The sequence below is a fragment of the Halichoeres trimaculatus genome, unplaced genomic scaffold, assembly GCF_033239565.1.
Source record: "Halichoeres trimaculatus isolate MK-OKI-2021-1 unplaced genomic scaffold, fHalTri1.1 fHalTri1_scaffold_23, whole genome shotgun sequence".
Classification (NCBI taxonomy): domain Eukaryota; kingdom Metazoa; phylum Chordata; class Actinopteri; order Labriformes; family Labridae; genus Halichoeres; species Halichoeres trimaculatus.
In genome coordinates, this window is record NW_027437201.1 from 4,192,814 (window position 1) to 4,207,922 (window position 15,109).

The 15,109-nt window shown below is 44.2% G+C and overlaps 1 protein-coding gene across 2 annotated transcripts in view; it reads left to right on the forward strand.

Annotated features, from left to right (window-relative positions):
- polr3a (polymerase (RNA) III (DNA directed) polypeptide A) overlaps window positions 1–15,109 on the forward strand; it is a 307,538-nt gene that overhangs the window by 276,010 nt on the left and 16,419 nt on the right. For both annotated transcript variants that reach the window (XM_074662697.1, XM_074662698.1), the window contains 4 exons: window positions 1,014–1,184; window positions 5,621–5,734; window positions 13,970–14,056; window positions 14,142–14,224. In XM_074662697.1, the coding sequence (XP_074518798.1) occupies window positions 1,014–1,184; window positions 5,621–5,734; window positions 13,970–14,056; window positions 14,142–14,224 (455 nt within the window). The remainder of the gene's footprint in view (window positions 1–1,013; window positions 1,185–5,620; window positions 5,735–13,969; window positions 14,057–14,141; window positions 14,225–15,109) is intronic.

Consider the following 15,109-nt stretch of genomic DNA (forward strand, 5'->3'; position numbering starts at 1 on the left):
CTAAAAGATAGAATGTCATCATTTTTTATAGCTGGTGCCAAATTACTGAATGGTTAAACATGTTGTCATTTTTTTTTCACGATTACCATGTTTTAGTTGCACTTTTTTCATAGTTTGCTGTTCCTCTGACTCTTGAATCAAATAAATGAGGTGTTGTATTATTGGATACTTTTATGGAAGAAGATGGCTTAATTAAAAAATGAGGAATATTGACGAGGACAGCACTCTGTGTTTAGTGCCTGATAACCTGTTTCAGACAAATAAAAGTTCACTTATGTTGTCTTTGCTCTCTGTTGTAGGCAGTTTTTCAGGATTTGAGTCACAAACTAGTGTCAGAACTACCATAACTTTTTATAAGTGAGGAAATGTCACCAATGGAGCTCATTTAAGCTCACACTGCACTTGTCCAACTGGCAACACTCACAGAAGAGCAGGGGAGGAGTTACTGAGAGGAGCACATGTAGAGAAGAGAAACTGAAACTTAACTGTGGTCACAGATATGAGATGCTGTAGGAACTTCTAGAATATAAATACTTCTTAAAGTTATATGGAAGTAGTTCTCTTGAAATACTGTAAACATACCAAATCATTCTGAATAAACATGACTTAAATGTTTTTCACGCAAAGTTCAACAACCTGCCACTAGTCAAAGCCTTAATTAGTGGCGACTGCCATCATTCTCAACAACCCTGATGTAAAGAAGCAGAGACAAAAAACTTAGCAAAAATTAAAAAGAAAAAAAAAAAAAAAATTTCACAATGTTATTATGGGGTGTTGTGTGTAGAATTGTGAGGATTGATAATGAATTTATTTCATTTTGGGTTGAGGCTCTAATATAATATGTGGAAAACGTGAAGCGCTATTTGACTTTGTGGATGCTCTGTGAATTCAACAGGGTCGGTATCTGTTTTTACTCTGTACACACAGATCCTGAGTGTTCTTTGGGTTTACTGCAGATCTTGCTGTTTGTCTCCCAGGATAATATGACACTTTCTTACTTCTGTGTTGGACAGAGACGTCTGGTGAAGTCCCTGGAGGATCTGTGCTCACAGTACGACCTGACAGTACGCAGCTCCACAGGCGACATCATCCAGTTTATTTATGGTGGCGATGGCTTGGACCCCGCTGCCATGGAGGGAAAGGATGAGCCGCTGGAGTTCAAGAGAGTGTTGGACAACATCCGGGTAAGTTTTGGTTGAAGAATTAGATGGTTTAGGCATTCGCCTGGTCTAGCTCGTCTTCTGATTATTTCTATCTCTCATGATTCAACTTTCAACTTCTTTGACTTCCTCTTCATCCTTGCAAATTTTTCTAATCTAGCTCTCAGGTGGTTTCTTTTTCTCTCTTCAGTCTTTGCAGTCGGATGTCTTTGTGATAAATACATAATCTATTCTTTTGCTTTAGCCTCCACCTCACCTGAACACTGATAAGCACAACACATGAGATGCTGTTTGAGAGAAGAATGGCTCAGGAAAAAATGCAAAAGTCCAAGGCTTTTTTTTTTTAACTTTTCTTCTCTTTTGCAATTTTGATCAGCACTTTAATAGAAGCTTCAAAAACTCTCTTTCATGTGCAAGCAGCTACAGAATAAGCAGGATTAAAAAGAAAGGGAAATTTGGAGATCTTTATTTTGTTTTATGTATAAAACACCCAGATCTGTGAGGTGAAGTCAATTAACTTTGTCTAAAATCAAGAATAACAGTGTTGTGCTTTCAAGGCTAAACTCTGCTTGAATAAGTCAAAAGAAGTCATGTATTTAACATCAAGCCTTCAGAAAAGTGAGAAAACCTTTTTTAAACAGAGGCATCTCGTTAACTATTGATCTCACTATGAGGTGTTGGGGTAGGGAAGCTGAGAGGCAGTTTATTAGCAGATCGGCTCCTGGTGTGTGAAATACACTCAAGCTTTGGAGCTGTGAATATATACAAATTTATTTTTAGTTGACAAATATGTTGGTGCTGAATCCCCAGTGGGATAAGAGACACTTTAAAGATGCTGTAAGGAGGATCTGTTTTAATGCGACTGCCTCACCACCAGGGGTGGGTGGTATACCGGTTTCATCTCTGTCACCAGTATCATATGTTGCCATGAAATGAATTTCCCAATACCGTAATTACCACGGTAAAGCATTGTTACATATAATTTAGTCCATTTAGACACTTTTCTTCATAGGTAAGTGTCTATGGTCAAACCTCAAAACCTAAAATGTGATCCAACCATTTTTTCACAAAAGTAGTGGCATCAAAATCAACATTTTGAAGCAAACTGAAACTGTAGTTTGCAGACTATGAGCCACTACATCTTTCACACACTTCGAACTCTACCGCTTTAACAATACTGTGGCTAAATTGCGGATTTTTACGGTCTTTCGGGCTAAATAGCCTCGTAGCATTGAAACCAATAAATTTCTCAATTATTTTTGTTATCAATAAAATACGTGTCAACGGAAAATATGAGTTTTGCTGAGCTTTGACAGAGTTTGGCCAGCCTGCTCTGGTGCGTCCGGACGGAGTGTCCACTGTCATGTCAGCATGTGTTTCTGCCGATGGGAAAGGTACAACAAGCGTTGTGCTAGTTTGCTATAAGTTTGTTTTCTCTTTTTGTCCAATAAATATGTAGCTACAAAATGCTTTGATAGACTCTTGTTCTGATGATGAAGCCTGAGCGCTGTCCAGAGCAACATCATGTTGTTTCGCTGGGACAGTTTGTTGCTTTTACTCCTTTTGAGTGACAATGATAAATATCTTAAAACAGCACTACATGACTCAGGAATCCTACCTTGGATTGATAAAGCTGTAGACTGACCAACTGCCTCAAAGTTTTTGTTTTTTTGGTCGTGGTTCAGGCTCTGAGTCTGACCTCTCGCCCTCTGTTCTTCAGTTAAAATTTCTGCCTATGATCTGTCAGTATCTCTGTGTTTGTCTGTTTCTTGTCCAAAAAACACAACAGCGATGGAAAAATCACATCAAGGAAACGTTATGTCTCATGCCACAGCCGTCTGTATTACAGCAGCAGTGTTTAGAGAAATACAAGCTCAGAAATTTTAAGCGCTTCATTAGACAGCCTTACAGGCTTCAGAAAATGTACAGAACATATATTTGGGAAAACTCATGGAATGAAAAACTAGTAATGTTAATTTAACAAATTTATTGGCATCCAAAATTTTATTAGTTGATTTGTTGCCCTTTTTGATAAAATGCGTTTTTTTTTTAAAGTATTCTTTATTACTCAGACCAAGTGTGCTCACCAGTATTGTGCACTTCAAGCTTGAAATGGAATAAGCTTTTCTTCCAAAAGCACAATGTGGGCAAAGGCCTTTGTCTATCACAGTATTAGACATTTTCCACCTGTTAGGTAGGATGTGTACGCTTATAACACAGATCAGAGTCAGAATCATGTTTTGATAAGACTTCACTTTTTTACATGTTGGAAAACCACGATAAAACACCGTTATCGCAATATGAAGGAAAAATACCGTGATATAAATTTTGGGCCAAATCACCCACCCCTACTCGCCACCTTCTGGCCCAGAGTCTCACGCACACTGTTGTAAAGATGTGACTTTTAACCAGGTGTGTATTTGTTTTGGAACAAATTTTCTTTGTTGAAGACAACCTTTACCAGATACAACGCAATGAAGTAAGGTATTTATCAGTGTAGTTACGTAGCACTTTGGTTTGAAACGTGACAACAAGCAAAGTGTCAGTTCGTACAGGAGTTTAGTAGCCGTCCATATGTAGCGCTGACAGCACGGTGCTGTAAGACGTGCTTGTAATCTACCAAGCAGAGCTAGAGGGTATAATCAAGCCTGGGCCATCTACATCTACTCTCATGGTACAAGCAAATGTATTGAGTTTTATATGTCAGCGAGTTCACATCAATTACGGAAAGTCTAAGGCTGTTCTTATAAAGCTTTGAAACACAAAGAGACGCTTCCAATGAAGAAATTCTCAGAAATGGTCAGTGAGAGTGTTCCAAGAACTTAATTTCTCTGTTAAAGAAAAAAGTTTTTCCACAAAGTTTTCTCCTTGAGAGGAGGAGAGAGATCTTTAGGAGAAACACAGCATAGAGAGGAAGGCTATGAAGAGTTTTAAAGAAAAAGAAGAGAGTTACAGTGAGACCAGAGAAATATTTTTTAACCAGTGACAGAGTTCATGCAGGTGATGGAAGTTTGAGTATGTAGTGATGGTGCTTGTGATAGATCTCTTTGCAGATGTGCTTCTTCTGAAGGAAGGAGTCTGGCAACCAGAGCAATGACGTTGTTTCTCTCATAACCCTTTTTGACGACGTGAGCCACATTTAGGAAGGCTTTTAAGTAGTGAAGCTGCAAAAACAAGAATCAAAATCAGACCCACTGGGTTGCAAAGTTCAGTCCCACAGCAGAATATTGTCTTAAGGTGCAAAGAAAAAATTCATGTAGGAGTAGAATAGGAATAAAAGGTTTTAAAAAAAAAGCATGAAGAAGGAAAATGTGCAGAACAAAAAAAATAAAAGTAAGAAATAAATCAGGTAAGGCAGATTTTTTTTAAAGCTTCTCCACAATGTAGTGTAACAGAAAATGTTTCTGAAAAATTTTTCAATTTTTTTATTTTTATTTTATTTTATTTTTAAGGCAACAAGTCACACAGGATGTTTATTGTTTAAATATCTTTAAATGATGTGAAATTAGAATTTTCCAAACAAAAATGTATATATATTTAAAAAAAAACAAATTAACTTTCTACATCGAAGGCTAGCTGAATCCTCCTGTGACCAGAGGCATCCCACCGCTGAAGGATATTCTCCCGGTTCAACTCCACTTTCTGATGCACCTGCATCATCGCCAGGCCTGTCAGTCTGTCTTAGGACATGGTAGATCTAAGCCATGTCTTAAGTCTTACCACAATTTACAATTTACAACAGAGAGGTTTCAAGTTTTTATTAGTTTATGTTTTATTCAGTTGGGCTTATTTGGCGAAAAAAAAAAACTCGGAAAAAATAGGTGAGGTCTGGACCTCGCTGACCTCATACCTGGCTACGGCCGTGGAGTGATGAGTTATAGCTTCAAAACTCTGAATCAGAAACAAATGAGTGATGTCATAGACACCATGTTCATATATAATACAATGAACTACTTATCTTCAATGACTGCCATTTCTAAGTAGTGAACTGAAAAAGCCAAAACAGTCAACAACAGTCTGCGTTTGAATTATTGACATTACAAGATCATTTTTGTTTTGTGTATTTCTTTCCTTTTTTAAATTTGTTTTTGGGACAAACCAGCTCAGCTTTTGACAGAATTTGTGATAAGTAGGAACGGTGTTAACAAAGCGAAAGCTTTGTGCCCTGCTCTCTATCTGAAATTGTTTCTAAACCACTCTTCTGGAACTTACTCAGTTTTTTTTAAGTGGAGTTAGGTTTTCTTTGGAAGTACTCCAAGGGTATTTGTTGTTCGGGCTTTGTAAAGTGGTGATGAACAGTTTCTGTCTTGGCTCTAGATAATTCATCCTGTGCTCTTGTGGGAGAGGTTTTAGATACAGTCATTATCTCAGCTAGTTAAAAACTTTTGACATGCACTTTAATGCTCCTACAGACTCAACTGCCAGTGATCTTTTTTTTTTCTCTCTGTGTTTGGCTTTAGGCTGTGTACACGTGTCCTGAGGAGCCAGCACTCAGCCAGAATGAGCTGGTCCTGACTTCAGACTCCATTATGAAGAGAGCAGACTTCATGTGCTGCAGAGACAGCTTCCTGGAGGTAAGGTCAACAAAGCAGCTTAAAGACCTGAAAGGTTTCATTAATGATAGTTCTTTGTGACAGTCAGCCTTTGAGGCAACATTTCTTTACTCTTTCAGGTCTTAAAAAAGAGTGAGGCGAAGAGGTGTGCAACATAAACAAACTCTTTGAATTGAAACACACTCAAAAGCTGCCAAGGTTATGCCCATTTATTTTTTCACATTGATGTCTTTAAATCTTCTCAACTCATTAGAGACAAAGGACATCTGCAGGAACATGGAAGAGTGAATCAGGAAAACCAGAGAGGAGGTGAAGTGTCATCTCAGTTTACAAATTTTAAAGAAAAATCCAGCTTGTTACCTTGACAGACAACAAATCTACTTCAAATCTTTGATTAAGTCATTCAGGGCTTTTATTTTGTTATTTTCAACAAATTTAAAAAAAAAAATGGACATCTGACAAATTAGATTCTGCGGGATGAAAAATTAGAAAATTAATCTTGAAGTTACAAAAGTTGGTCTTTGATTTCATCAGACTAAATGCTCAGCCTTTTTCACATTATTGTGTCAACAGTTTAAGTATCTGCTAACTGATGCAGTCAAAACCAATGAGGCTGCTATGGACCTCCAGACAAGTATCAAACATTAAACTCACAGTTATCCACCAAATATCTTCACTCAGACTGTTTCATGTCCATAATTTAGCTGCACCTTCCTCACACCACAGAAAGATGTGCTGCTGGTCATACTCTCCACTGTTTCAGGTCTGATTAAAGGACAGGTTAGCCACCTGGAGTCAGCGAAGAGAGGAGCTGACCTGATTCTCAAGAGTATGTTGTCACCATCATACTGCTTCAAACCAAGTCAGAGCCTCTTCTACCTGGGATTGTTGGCTATTATCAGTCAATCACAGTAAATACAGTTTTTGTTACAAGGGTGGGTTATAAAACAGCTGTATGCTGCATGTTATTAAATCAAATCAAACTTTATTTATAGAGCACCTTTCATATATTAGAAATGTAGCACAAAGTGCCCTATAGGTTTAAAAGCAACCCCACCCATTCCCACCCCACCCCAGGTTTGTGGTTTTAAAAACATGTGACTGAGTTAGAGAAGAGCCAGGTCAGGAAACGCTCACAGGAGGCCCTCTGCACTGGGTGTTGCCCACATCCACGCTCACGAGGTATCGGTGTATTGGTGCCCCTTGAAGCTGGGTCGGTATCGATGGGAAGGGGCCGATCTGTGGTACCGATCCGGGCATCCAGCTTTCTCCCTTTTCTTTTTGGTCAGCGCTCTGGGATTCTCGATTTGGAATGTTAATTCTGTTGCACTTTTATTTCTTTTCGATGATTCACCAGTCTACAGGGTAAAAACATTACAATTGAATATTCATTTCTGCATATTCTGAAGCAGGGTTTCGGACTCAGTGAGGGCTGTGGTGGAGAGGTGTACACAGAAGAAAGTAGAGGTCTTTCTGAATTATACAGATCAGCCACATCACTACACAGAGACAAAGCAGCAATGGACGACTCATCTCTCTGCTATGCAGACAATCATTCCTTCCTGCAGCCATTAGGCTTCATAACTCTCCAACTAATGGGGGGTGAGCAGACAGACGACTCTTTTTATGTTGTTTTAAGTGCTGTCAGGAGATTAAAAAAATTAATCTAATTAATTACAGGATTTGTAAATAATTAATCTCTTTAATCGCATTTTAATCTCATATCTGCTTAAGGTCCCAAAATAAAGAATTTGAATTCCAGGACATTAGAATTACATTAAAAGACATTAAAAAACATTTAGAAATAAGGAGGGAATATATACAACACATTTCTAGGTACCCTGATGCATAAGGAACACATGAAAAAGTGTTGTGGTATCTTTACAAAATGTACACATTCTTGCACCTAAGATAAGCTGATTTGATTTTAAGGACGGTTTTTGCTTCTGTCACATTTTTACTCACTGTGGAGTCATTTTTCACTGCAATATGAACTTCTATACTTCTATGAGGTCAGGAGAACCAGAGCTAAAGGCTAAAAACTGTGAGGAACACATTATTCAAGTCTTGGATCAAAGAAGAGTGAAGTATTTTCAGTTCTATTTCATCCCTGCTGACCGCCAGAGGCGGTGCTTAAAGCACTGAATATTCCCCTTCGCGCATGCGCAGTGCGAGTACGTATACCAACATTGTCACCTGTGACCCCTGGATGACCCCGCAGAAGCTATATCTCCCGGCGTCCATCCAGGGCACTTCCCTTTTTTTCTTCTCGCGCGCAGTTTGCTTGAGCGCTGTGTAAAAGCTTCAGTAAAGTGGCTACCTTATACTCCGTTGCTGGTAGCTCCGTGACCTTTGTGTGTCGGAGCAGCGAACAACGTTCGTCCTCCAGGAGCTGCGACGGTGAAGTGTGTTTTGTGGTAGCTTCGCCTGTGTATCATCGACCTCTGTTGGCGAAGGCTGCAGCCACGCTGCCTCACCCCGGCATATGGTTGGATGCTGGCGGCCATGCATGATGCAGCAGTGGCCGGTCTGGATTGCATGCCAGCTGTTGAGCCCGCTATCTCTTTGCTCATTGTGGCCCCAGACGAGGCTCTGCGTAGAGATGCCAGGTGCCCTAGAGCCCAGTGTCGGATCACAGATGACCTCATCACTAGGGCTTATGATGTGGGGGCACGTGCTGCACGCATGGGGAATTCACTGTCTCACCTGATGTTGGCCCTTTCAGCCTCACTGCAGGACAGTAGTGTGACTGCTGATGCTCACACCTTTTGTGATGCCTCGCTGGAAGCGTTTGGCTTGATTTCCAGGGAGCTTGGACGACTAATGTCTATTCTGGTTCAGGCTCGGCGTCAGGTTTGGCTGTCACAATCTAACTTGACAGAGGCGGCCAGGAGAATGCTGCGCAGCCTGCCGGTGGAACCAGGGCAGGTGTTTGGTCCTGCAGCCCAGGAAGCTCTGGAGCGGACTGTCCAGGCCGGGCAGACCAGGCAACAGCTTGCGGGTCTTAGGCGGATGCCTCCTCCTGTTAGGCCCCCAGTCAGCCGGTCTAGGGGTCCCTCGGCTGTCTTTCGCTCCCGCGCGCCACAGACAGGCCACTCCGCCAGTCGTTCTCGGGTTCAGCGTCCCACCCAGGGACCACGCCGGGACTTTTTGGATTTTGCCCACTTGCAGCCCAGGCAGTTTCGTGCTCCAGGGCCGATCTGTCCCCCCTCTAGGGCCCCAAGGGGCCGGGTGGCCAGAGATTGAGGCCTTGGGGCCGGCGGTCGGATGTTTTTCACATCGGCAGCTCCAACAGTGGGCTGCTCGCTCTCTGGATCCGTGGGTGGTCGCCACCCTGACCCATGGATACAGGCTTCAGTTCCGCCGCCGGCCCCCCACATCTCGTCCGGTCGTAATAACCTCCATCAGCGACCCGGCAAAGGCTCTCGCTTTGGACCAGGAGTTGGCTGCCCTCCTGGCCAAGGGTGCCATCGAGCCAGTGGACCCTCTGGCATGCTCCGGAGGGTTCTATTCGACGTATTTTCTGGTGGCAAAGCCGACTGGATTCCGCCCGATCCTGGACCTCAGAGCGCTAAACAGCTTTCTGAAGGTCATGCCGTTCCACATGTTGACCACGGCGGATGTCCTGCACACTGTGGCACAGGGGGACTGGTTCACGTCCATCGACCTCAAGGATGCTTACTTCCACATCCCAATCGCTTGGGCACACAGGAGGTTTCTTCGCTTTGCCTACCGAGGCTGCCACTGGCAGTTCAGGGTGCTGCCCTTCGGGCTCTCTCTCTCCCCAAGGGTTTTCACCAGGTGTATGGCAGCAGCTCTTGCACCTCTACAGGCTCGAGGCTTGAAGGTTCTTCCATATCTAGACGATTGGCTGGTCTGCGCTCCCTCCAGGGCCCAGGGGTCCCAGGACACAGAGCTTCTCCTGTCCCACGTGGCTCAGCTCGGACTGAAGGTGAATGTGGAGAAGAGTTGCCTGGTGCCATCCCAGGCCATAACTTTCATTGGTGTTTCTCTGGACAGTGTTGCCATGACAGCGAGGCCATCCACCCGGCGCGTGGACGATATTTTCCGCCATCTTGCCCTAATCCGAGAGGGTCGCTGGCTGGCCTATGTGTCTTTCCTTCGTCTCTTAGGCAAACTAACATCCATTTCAGGGATAGTTCCTCTGGGGTTGCTGTCACTGCGCCCATTGCAGCGATGGCTGAACGGCTTTCGCTTGGATGCCAAGCGGCACAGGTGCAGGAAGCTAAGGGTCTCACGGCAGTGTCTTCACGCCTTGGCTCCATGGAGGGACAGGGCATACATGCTCAGAGGCGTCCCGATGGGCTCTGTTCCGTCTCGCAGGGAGACAGTTACTACAGATGCATGTCCCTTGGGATGGGGTGCAGTGTGGCAGGGCAGGACAGCCCGTGGGCGGTGGCCGTTGGAGGACCAGGGGGCGCACATCAATGTGCTGGAGCTTCGTGCTGTCCACCTGGCTCTCAGGCACTTCCTGCCGCACCTGAGGGACAAGCATGTCCTTGTGCGGTCAGACAACACATCAGTGGTTTATCACATCAACCATCAGGGGGGCACCAGGTCTGCACAGCTGCTGGCAGTGACGAGGGAACTCCTCATATGGGCAGCCCCCCGCCTTGTCAGCCTGCGGGCGATGCATCTGCCGGGGGAGCAGAACCGCTTGGCAGACTTCCTCTCCCGTCAGAAGCCTCCATCAGGGGAGTGGCGCCTTCACCCGGAGGTGGTGAGCACTATCTGGGGCCTCTTCGGCAGGGCAGAGGTGGACCTCTTCGCTTCAGAGGCGTCAACCCACTGTCCTCTGTGGTTCTCCTTGGCGGAGACAACCAGCCCACTGGGCCAGGATGCGCTGGCTCATCCATGGCCGGACGGCCTTCTGTATGCTTTTCCTCCTATGCCCCTGAGTCGGCATGTGCTCCAGAGGGTCCTCCAGGAGGGCCACAGGGTCTTGCTCATAGCTCCCTTTTGGCCCGGGAGGAGTTGGTTCCCACTGTTGCACAGTCTGTGTCGCAACACACAGTGGCGCCTTCCAGACAGGTTCGATCTCCTGTCCCAAATGGCAGGGCAGATCTGGCACCCCGATCCACACCGGCTCCGATTGTGCGTTTGGCCGCTGGAGGGCCCGAGGCGCTGTTGGGTGCCTGTGCAGACTCTGTTCAGTATACTATACAGAATGCAAGGGCACCATCTACTCGACTACAGTATGAGAACAGATGGAAGTTGTTTTCCACTTGGTGTACTGGTAGGGGTGTGGACCCTGCGAGCTGTTCTGTGCCAACTATTTTGGACTTCCTCCAGTTCCTTCTGGATGCAGGCCGATCTCCTTCAACCTTGAGGGTTTATGTGGCAGCGATATCGTGTCGACACATTAGAGTTGACGACGTCACAATTGGTGGTCATAGGCTGGTGTCCCTGTTTTTGAAGGGGGCTCAGAGGCTGCATCCCCCTAGGTCCATGAGGGCCCCACCGTGGGATCTTCCCCTGGTGCTAGGGGCCCTACGGCGGCCCCCGTTTGAGCCCTTGGCACAAGCAGGGCTGAAGTGGTTATCACTTAAGACTGCGTTCCTTCTGGCCATTTCCTCTGCAAAGCGTGCCAGTGAGCTGCATGCTCTGTCAGTCAGTGGCTCATGCTTGAGGTGGAGTTCAGATGGTTCAGGAGTCATCCTGTGGCCAAATGCAGCTTTTCTTCCCAAGGTGCTGTCCCGTGCTCACCTCAACCAACCTATTCGGCTGGCGCGGTTTGACCCACCCTCTGGGGAGACAGAGGATGAGCCCGAACTGTTGTGTCCGGTGCGGGCTCTGAAGGTCTACACTGCAGCCACTGCAGGTCTTCGGAGGTCTGATCAGCTTTTTGTCTGTTACGGTGGGTCTGGCAGGGGTTGTGCTGTCTCCAAACAGCGCTTGTCCCACTGGGTTGTCGACGTCATTGTCCATGCGTATCGGGCGAGTGGGTGTCCCCTTCCGCCTGGCGTGAGGTGCCACTCTACCAGGAGTGTGGCTACGTCATGGGCTGCCCTGAAGGGAGTGCCCCTGGAGGACATTTGTGCTGCAGCCTCATGGGCTTCTCCGGGCACTTTCTCCAGGTTCTACAGAGTGAATGTGGCCACACCCCATCCATTGGCTGTGGTCCTTCATCCGGAGTCCTCTGGCCATTCTCTTTGATGGGTGGTAAGTTGGATTCCTCGTGACTTTTTTGGTATAAGTCATTCAGTGCTTTAAGCACCGCCTCTGGCGGTCAGCAGGGATGAAATAGAACGGAAAGTTACGAATGTAACTATGGTTCTATGAATCCCGAATGACCGCCAGAGTTCTCTGTCACTCAGAATCCTCGTTGCTTGCGAGAAGATTCTGTAGGGAAGTGCCCTGGATGGACGCCGGGAGATATAGCTTCTGCGGGGTCATCCAGGGGTCACAGGTGACAATGTTGGTATACGTACTCGCACTGCGCATGCGCGAAGGGGAATATTCAGTGCTTTAAGCACCGCCTCTGGCGGTCATTCGGGATTCATAGAACCATAGTTACATTCGTAACTTTCCGTTTTACATGTTCTGAACACACAAACTGTTGCTCATTGGTGCAGAGCAGCCCCAAGCTGAAACATGACACCAGGAAGATGGAAGAAAATTTTCTAAGAATTCTTTAGATTTAAATACAGGACATACATCGATCATTCGGGGCTTGTATAAAGCAGTAAAGAGTTTAGAATTATCTGTTTTTTACAGAATTGAGCTAGAGCAAACGATTGATTTTCTTCAGATTTTCAAGAAAGGATGTGTGAATTAGCGGGATGAGGACTGCAGTCTCACAAAAATCACTCTCTTCCCCCGGTTTAAAGCATGTTGTTGACTTCACATGTGATACATTCAGGGACCGTCGGAAATGTGAGAATCTGATGAGAACACCACTTTTTTTACAGCTTTTAGAAAAGACAGATGGTTTGTAAATGCAAGGCATTTAAAAATAAGTGCGTTTTTGAACCCCCCGCGGGTTTGGGATCCAGATTAATCTGCGTTAACTTTAATAACGCGTTAATTTGCGGTGTAGTTAATCAATCTAATTAATGCGTTTAAATGACAGCCCTAGTTATCTTATATAATTTCATCCGCCAAACATCTGTATTTCCCTTTGGGGGTTGATAAAGTACATTCTATTCTATTCTATTCTACATTTAGATTTCATATGGAGATGTGATGTTCACTTACATCCCACACCTCACATGATTGTTCCAAAGCAAAACAGAATGCCTGAAAAAAAAGAGATGTCATAATGCAGCAGCTTTAGAGAGTAATTGTTGTCCATTTTCTTTGAAGGAGTTAACAGAGACAGGCTCAGAGAAGTACCTGCAGGTACAGTGTCAGAGCATGCCGGAGTGTGCTGTGTCTCAGCACGGTGTGCCAGAAGGTCAAAACTGATCCATAACTGAATCAATAACTGAGTAGTTTTCTTGTTAAACTTGAGCTTTTATGTCTGACTGAACCCTTTGAAACACTGATGATGTTTTAACAGGTTGCTTGGTGTGATTTACTTAGAGTTTGAATTATTTAGTTGATCTGTAACTTTTTTCTTTATAAAGAGGGGGTATTAGGCTTTTATACAAAGATGTGAAGTATCTGGTGTCCACGTTTCATGTTTGCAAATTTTCAAACAAAATCCACAGAAATCCTTTAACCCAGCGTCCACATATGTGGACACTACATTTCTGCCTCTCAGACCCATGATCCCTCATGTGTTGAACAACTTTGACCTATAAGCCACATTCAGGGACACTGTTCACATTATCTTTTGGTGAAATCACAAAGAGACCTTTGTGGGATTTTAATGGGACTTGCTAAAATGATGAGGTGTAAGGATCTCATAACTGGTTCATTACAGTTTGGTAAAGTGGGCCTCAAACATTTAAGTCAGCCCATAGCTCTGCCTCCCTTCAGGCAAAGGCTGTCCAATCAGGCGGAAGGGGGTTTAAGGAGCAGGGAGTCTTAAAGAGACAGCGACTTAAACAAAGCGTGTCAGACAGAGGCTGAATTCAGGTTCTTCTGAAACACCAGTGAGAGAGAAATAATTTTTTTTAAGCTTTATGTAAAGCTACTTAAAAAAGCACAATACCCCCTCTTTAACTCCAGCATTTAACAACTGCATGTAATCATGGTATGTGTCATGTTTGGCCACTGGTTAAGCGCGCATGTATTTTTAATAAGATGATATGATTACAAACTTTTGGCCTTCACAACTCTCTGCTGTAGGAGATAAAGAAATTCATCAAGAGCATGTCAGAAAGGATCAAGAAGACCAGAGACAAGTACGGCATCAATGACAATGGCACAAGCGAGGTATGGTATGGTTATGCTATCATGCACTAAACACAGAGAGTGATATGTAGAGCTTAACAGATTGTCTGGTAACTTTTAATTGCAGCCAAAAGTCCTCTACCAGTTGGACCGCGTGACCCCCACCCAGCTGGAGAAGTTCCTTGAAACCTGCAGAGATAAATACATGAGGTACACACTTTGATTCCTGTGTTTTTCTGAAGGCAGATCAAACAGAATATGTCAGACAAATATCAGACAAGATTTGCAGCGAGCAAGCGCGACCTTATCCTCGTCTGAAACAAGCCAGGTACTATCAGCACAGGCGAGGCTGTGTGTGAAGGTCTGCTTTTAAGTGAGAGGAGGGCCGAGCTTCACACACACAAGGGCAAAGAAGTCGAATAAAAGGTGCTTTTTCATTTGAATTTACACACGTCTTGTTTCTTTCCAAAAAAGTTGTGGAACCAAGGGGGAATATTATTTTACCACATTCTCCAACATTCACATTTTTCTCTTTCACTTGCATGCTCCAGCCTTTTAACAGGGGATTTTAGGAACTGATGCACCTTATTCTACTCATTACAACCCAGTGTTGTTGTGCTTTGACTCAAGTCCAAATATTTGGAACTCTTGACTCGACTCAGACTTCTGTGCTGAAGACTTTGACTTGGACTTGAGCTCTGACTGGATCAGGACTTGGAGGACTCGGGCTTATTTGTCAATAACTGCTTTGTTGATTTATATGCATTACTTCTTGTGGTAGAAGCTCCTATTGGCCTGGTTAGTTTCAGGCTACGTGTTAACTTACATGTATGTGCCTTCACGTGCCATCTTGATCAAATCAAGATGTCAAAGGAGGTGCTGCTGGTTTTGCGTCTTTTTTTTGTTTTTGTTATTTTTTTAAAAGATTTTACGGTTAACCCGACAAATGTAATAAAAAAAATCACTTTAAAAAAGACAAGAAAAGGAGAATTGTAGTGATGTACTACTCACAAGAGAGCAAGTGTTGCCATCTTCACAGACACCCTTGGAGTGCTTAAAATAGCTTATTAGTTTTTCTTGAGTTTTCTTATGTTG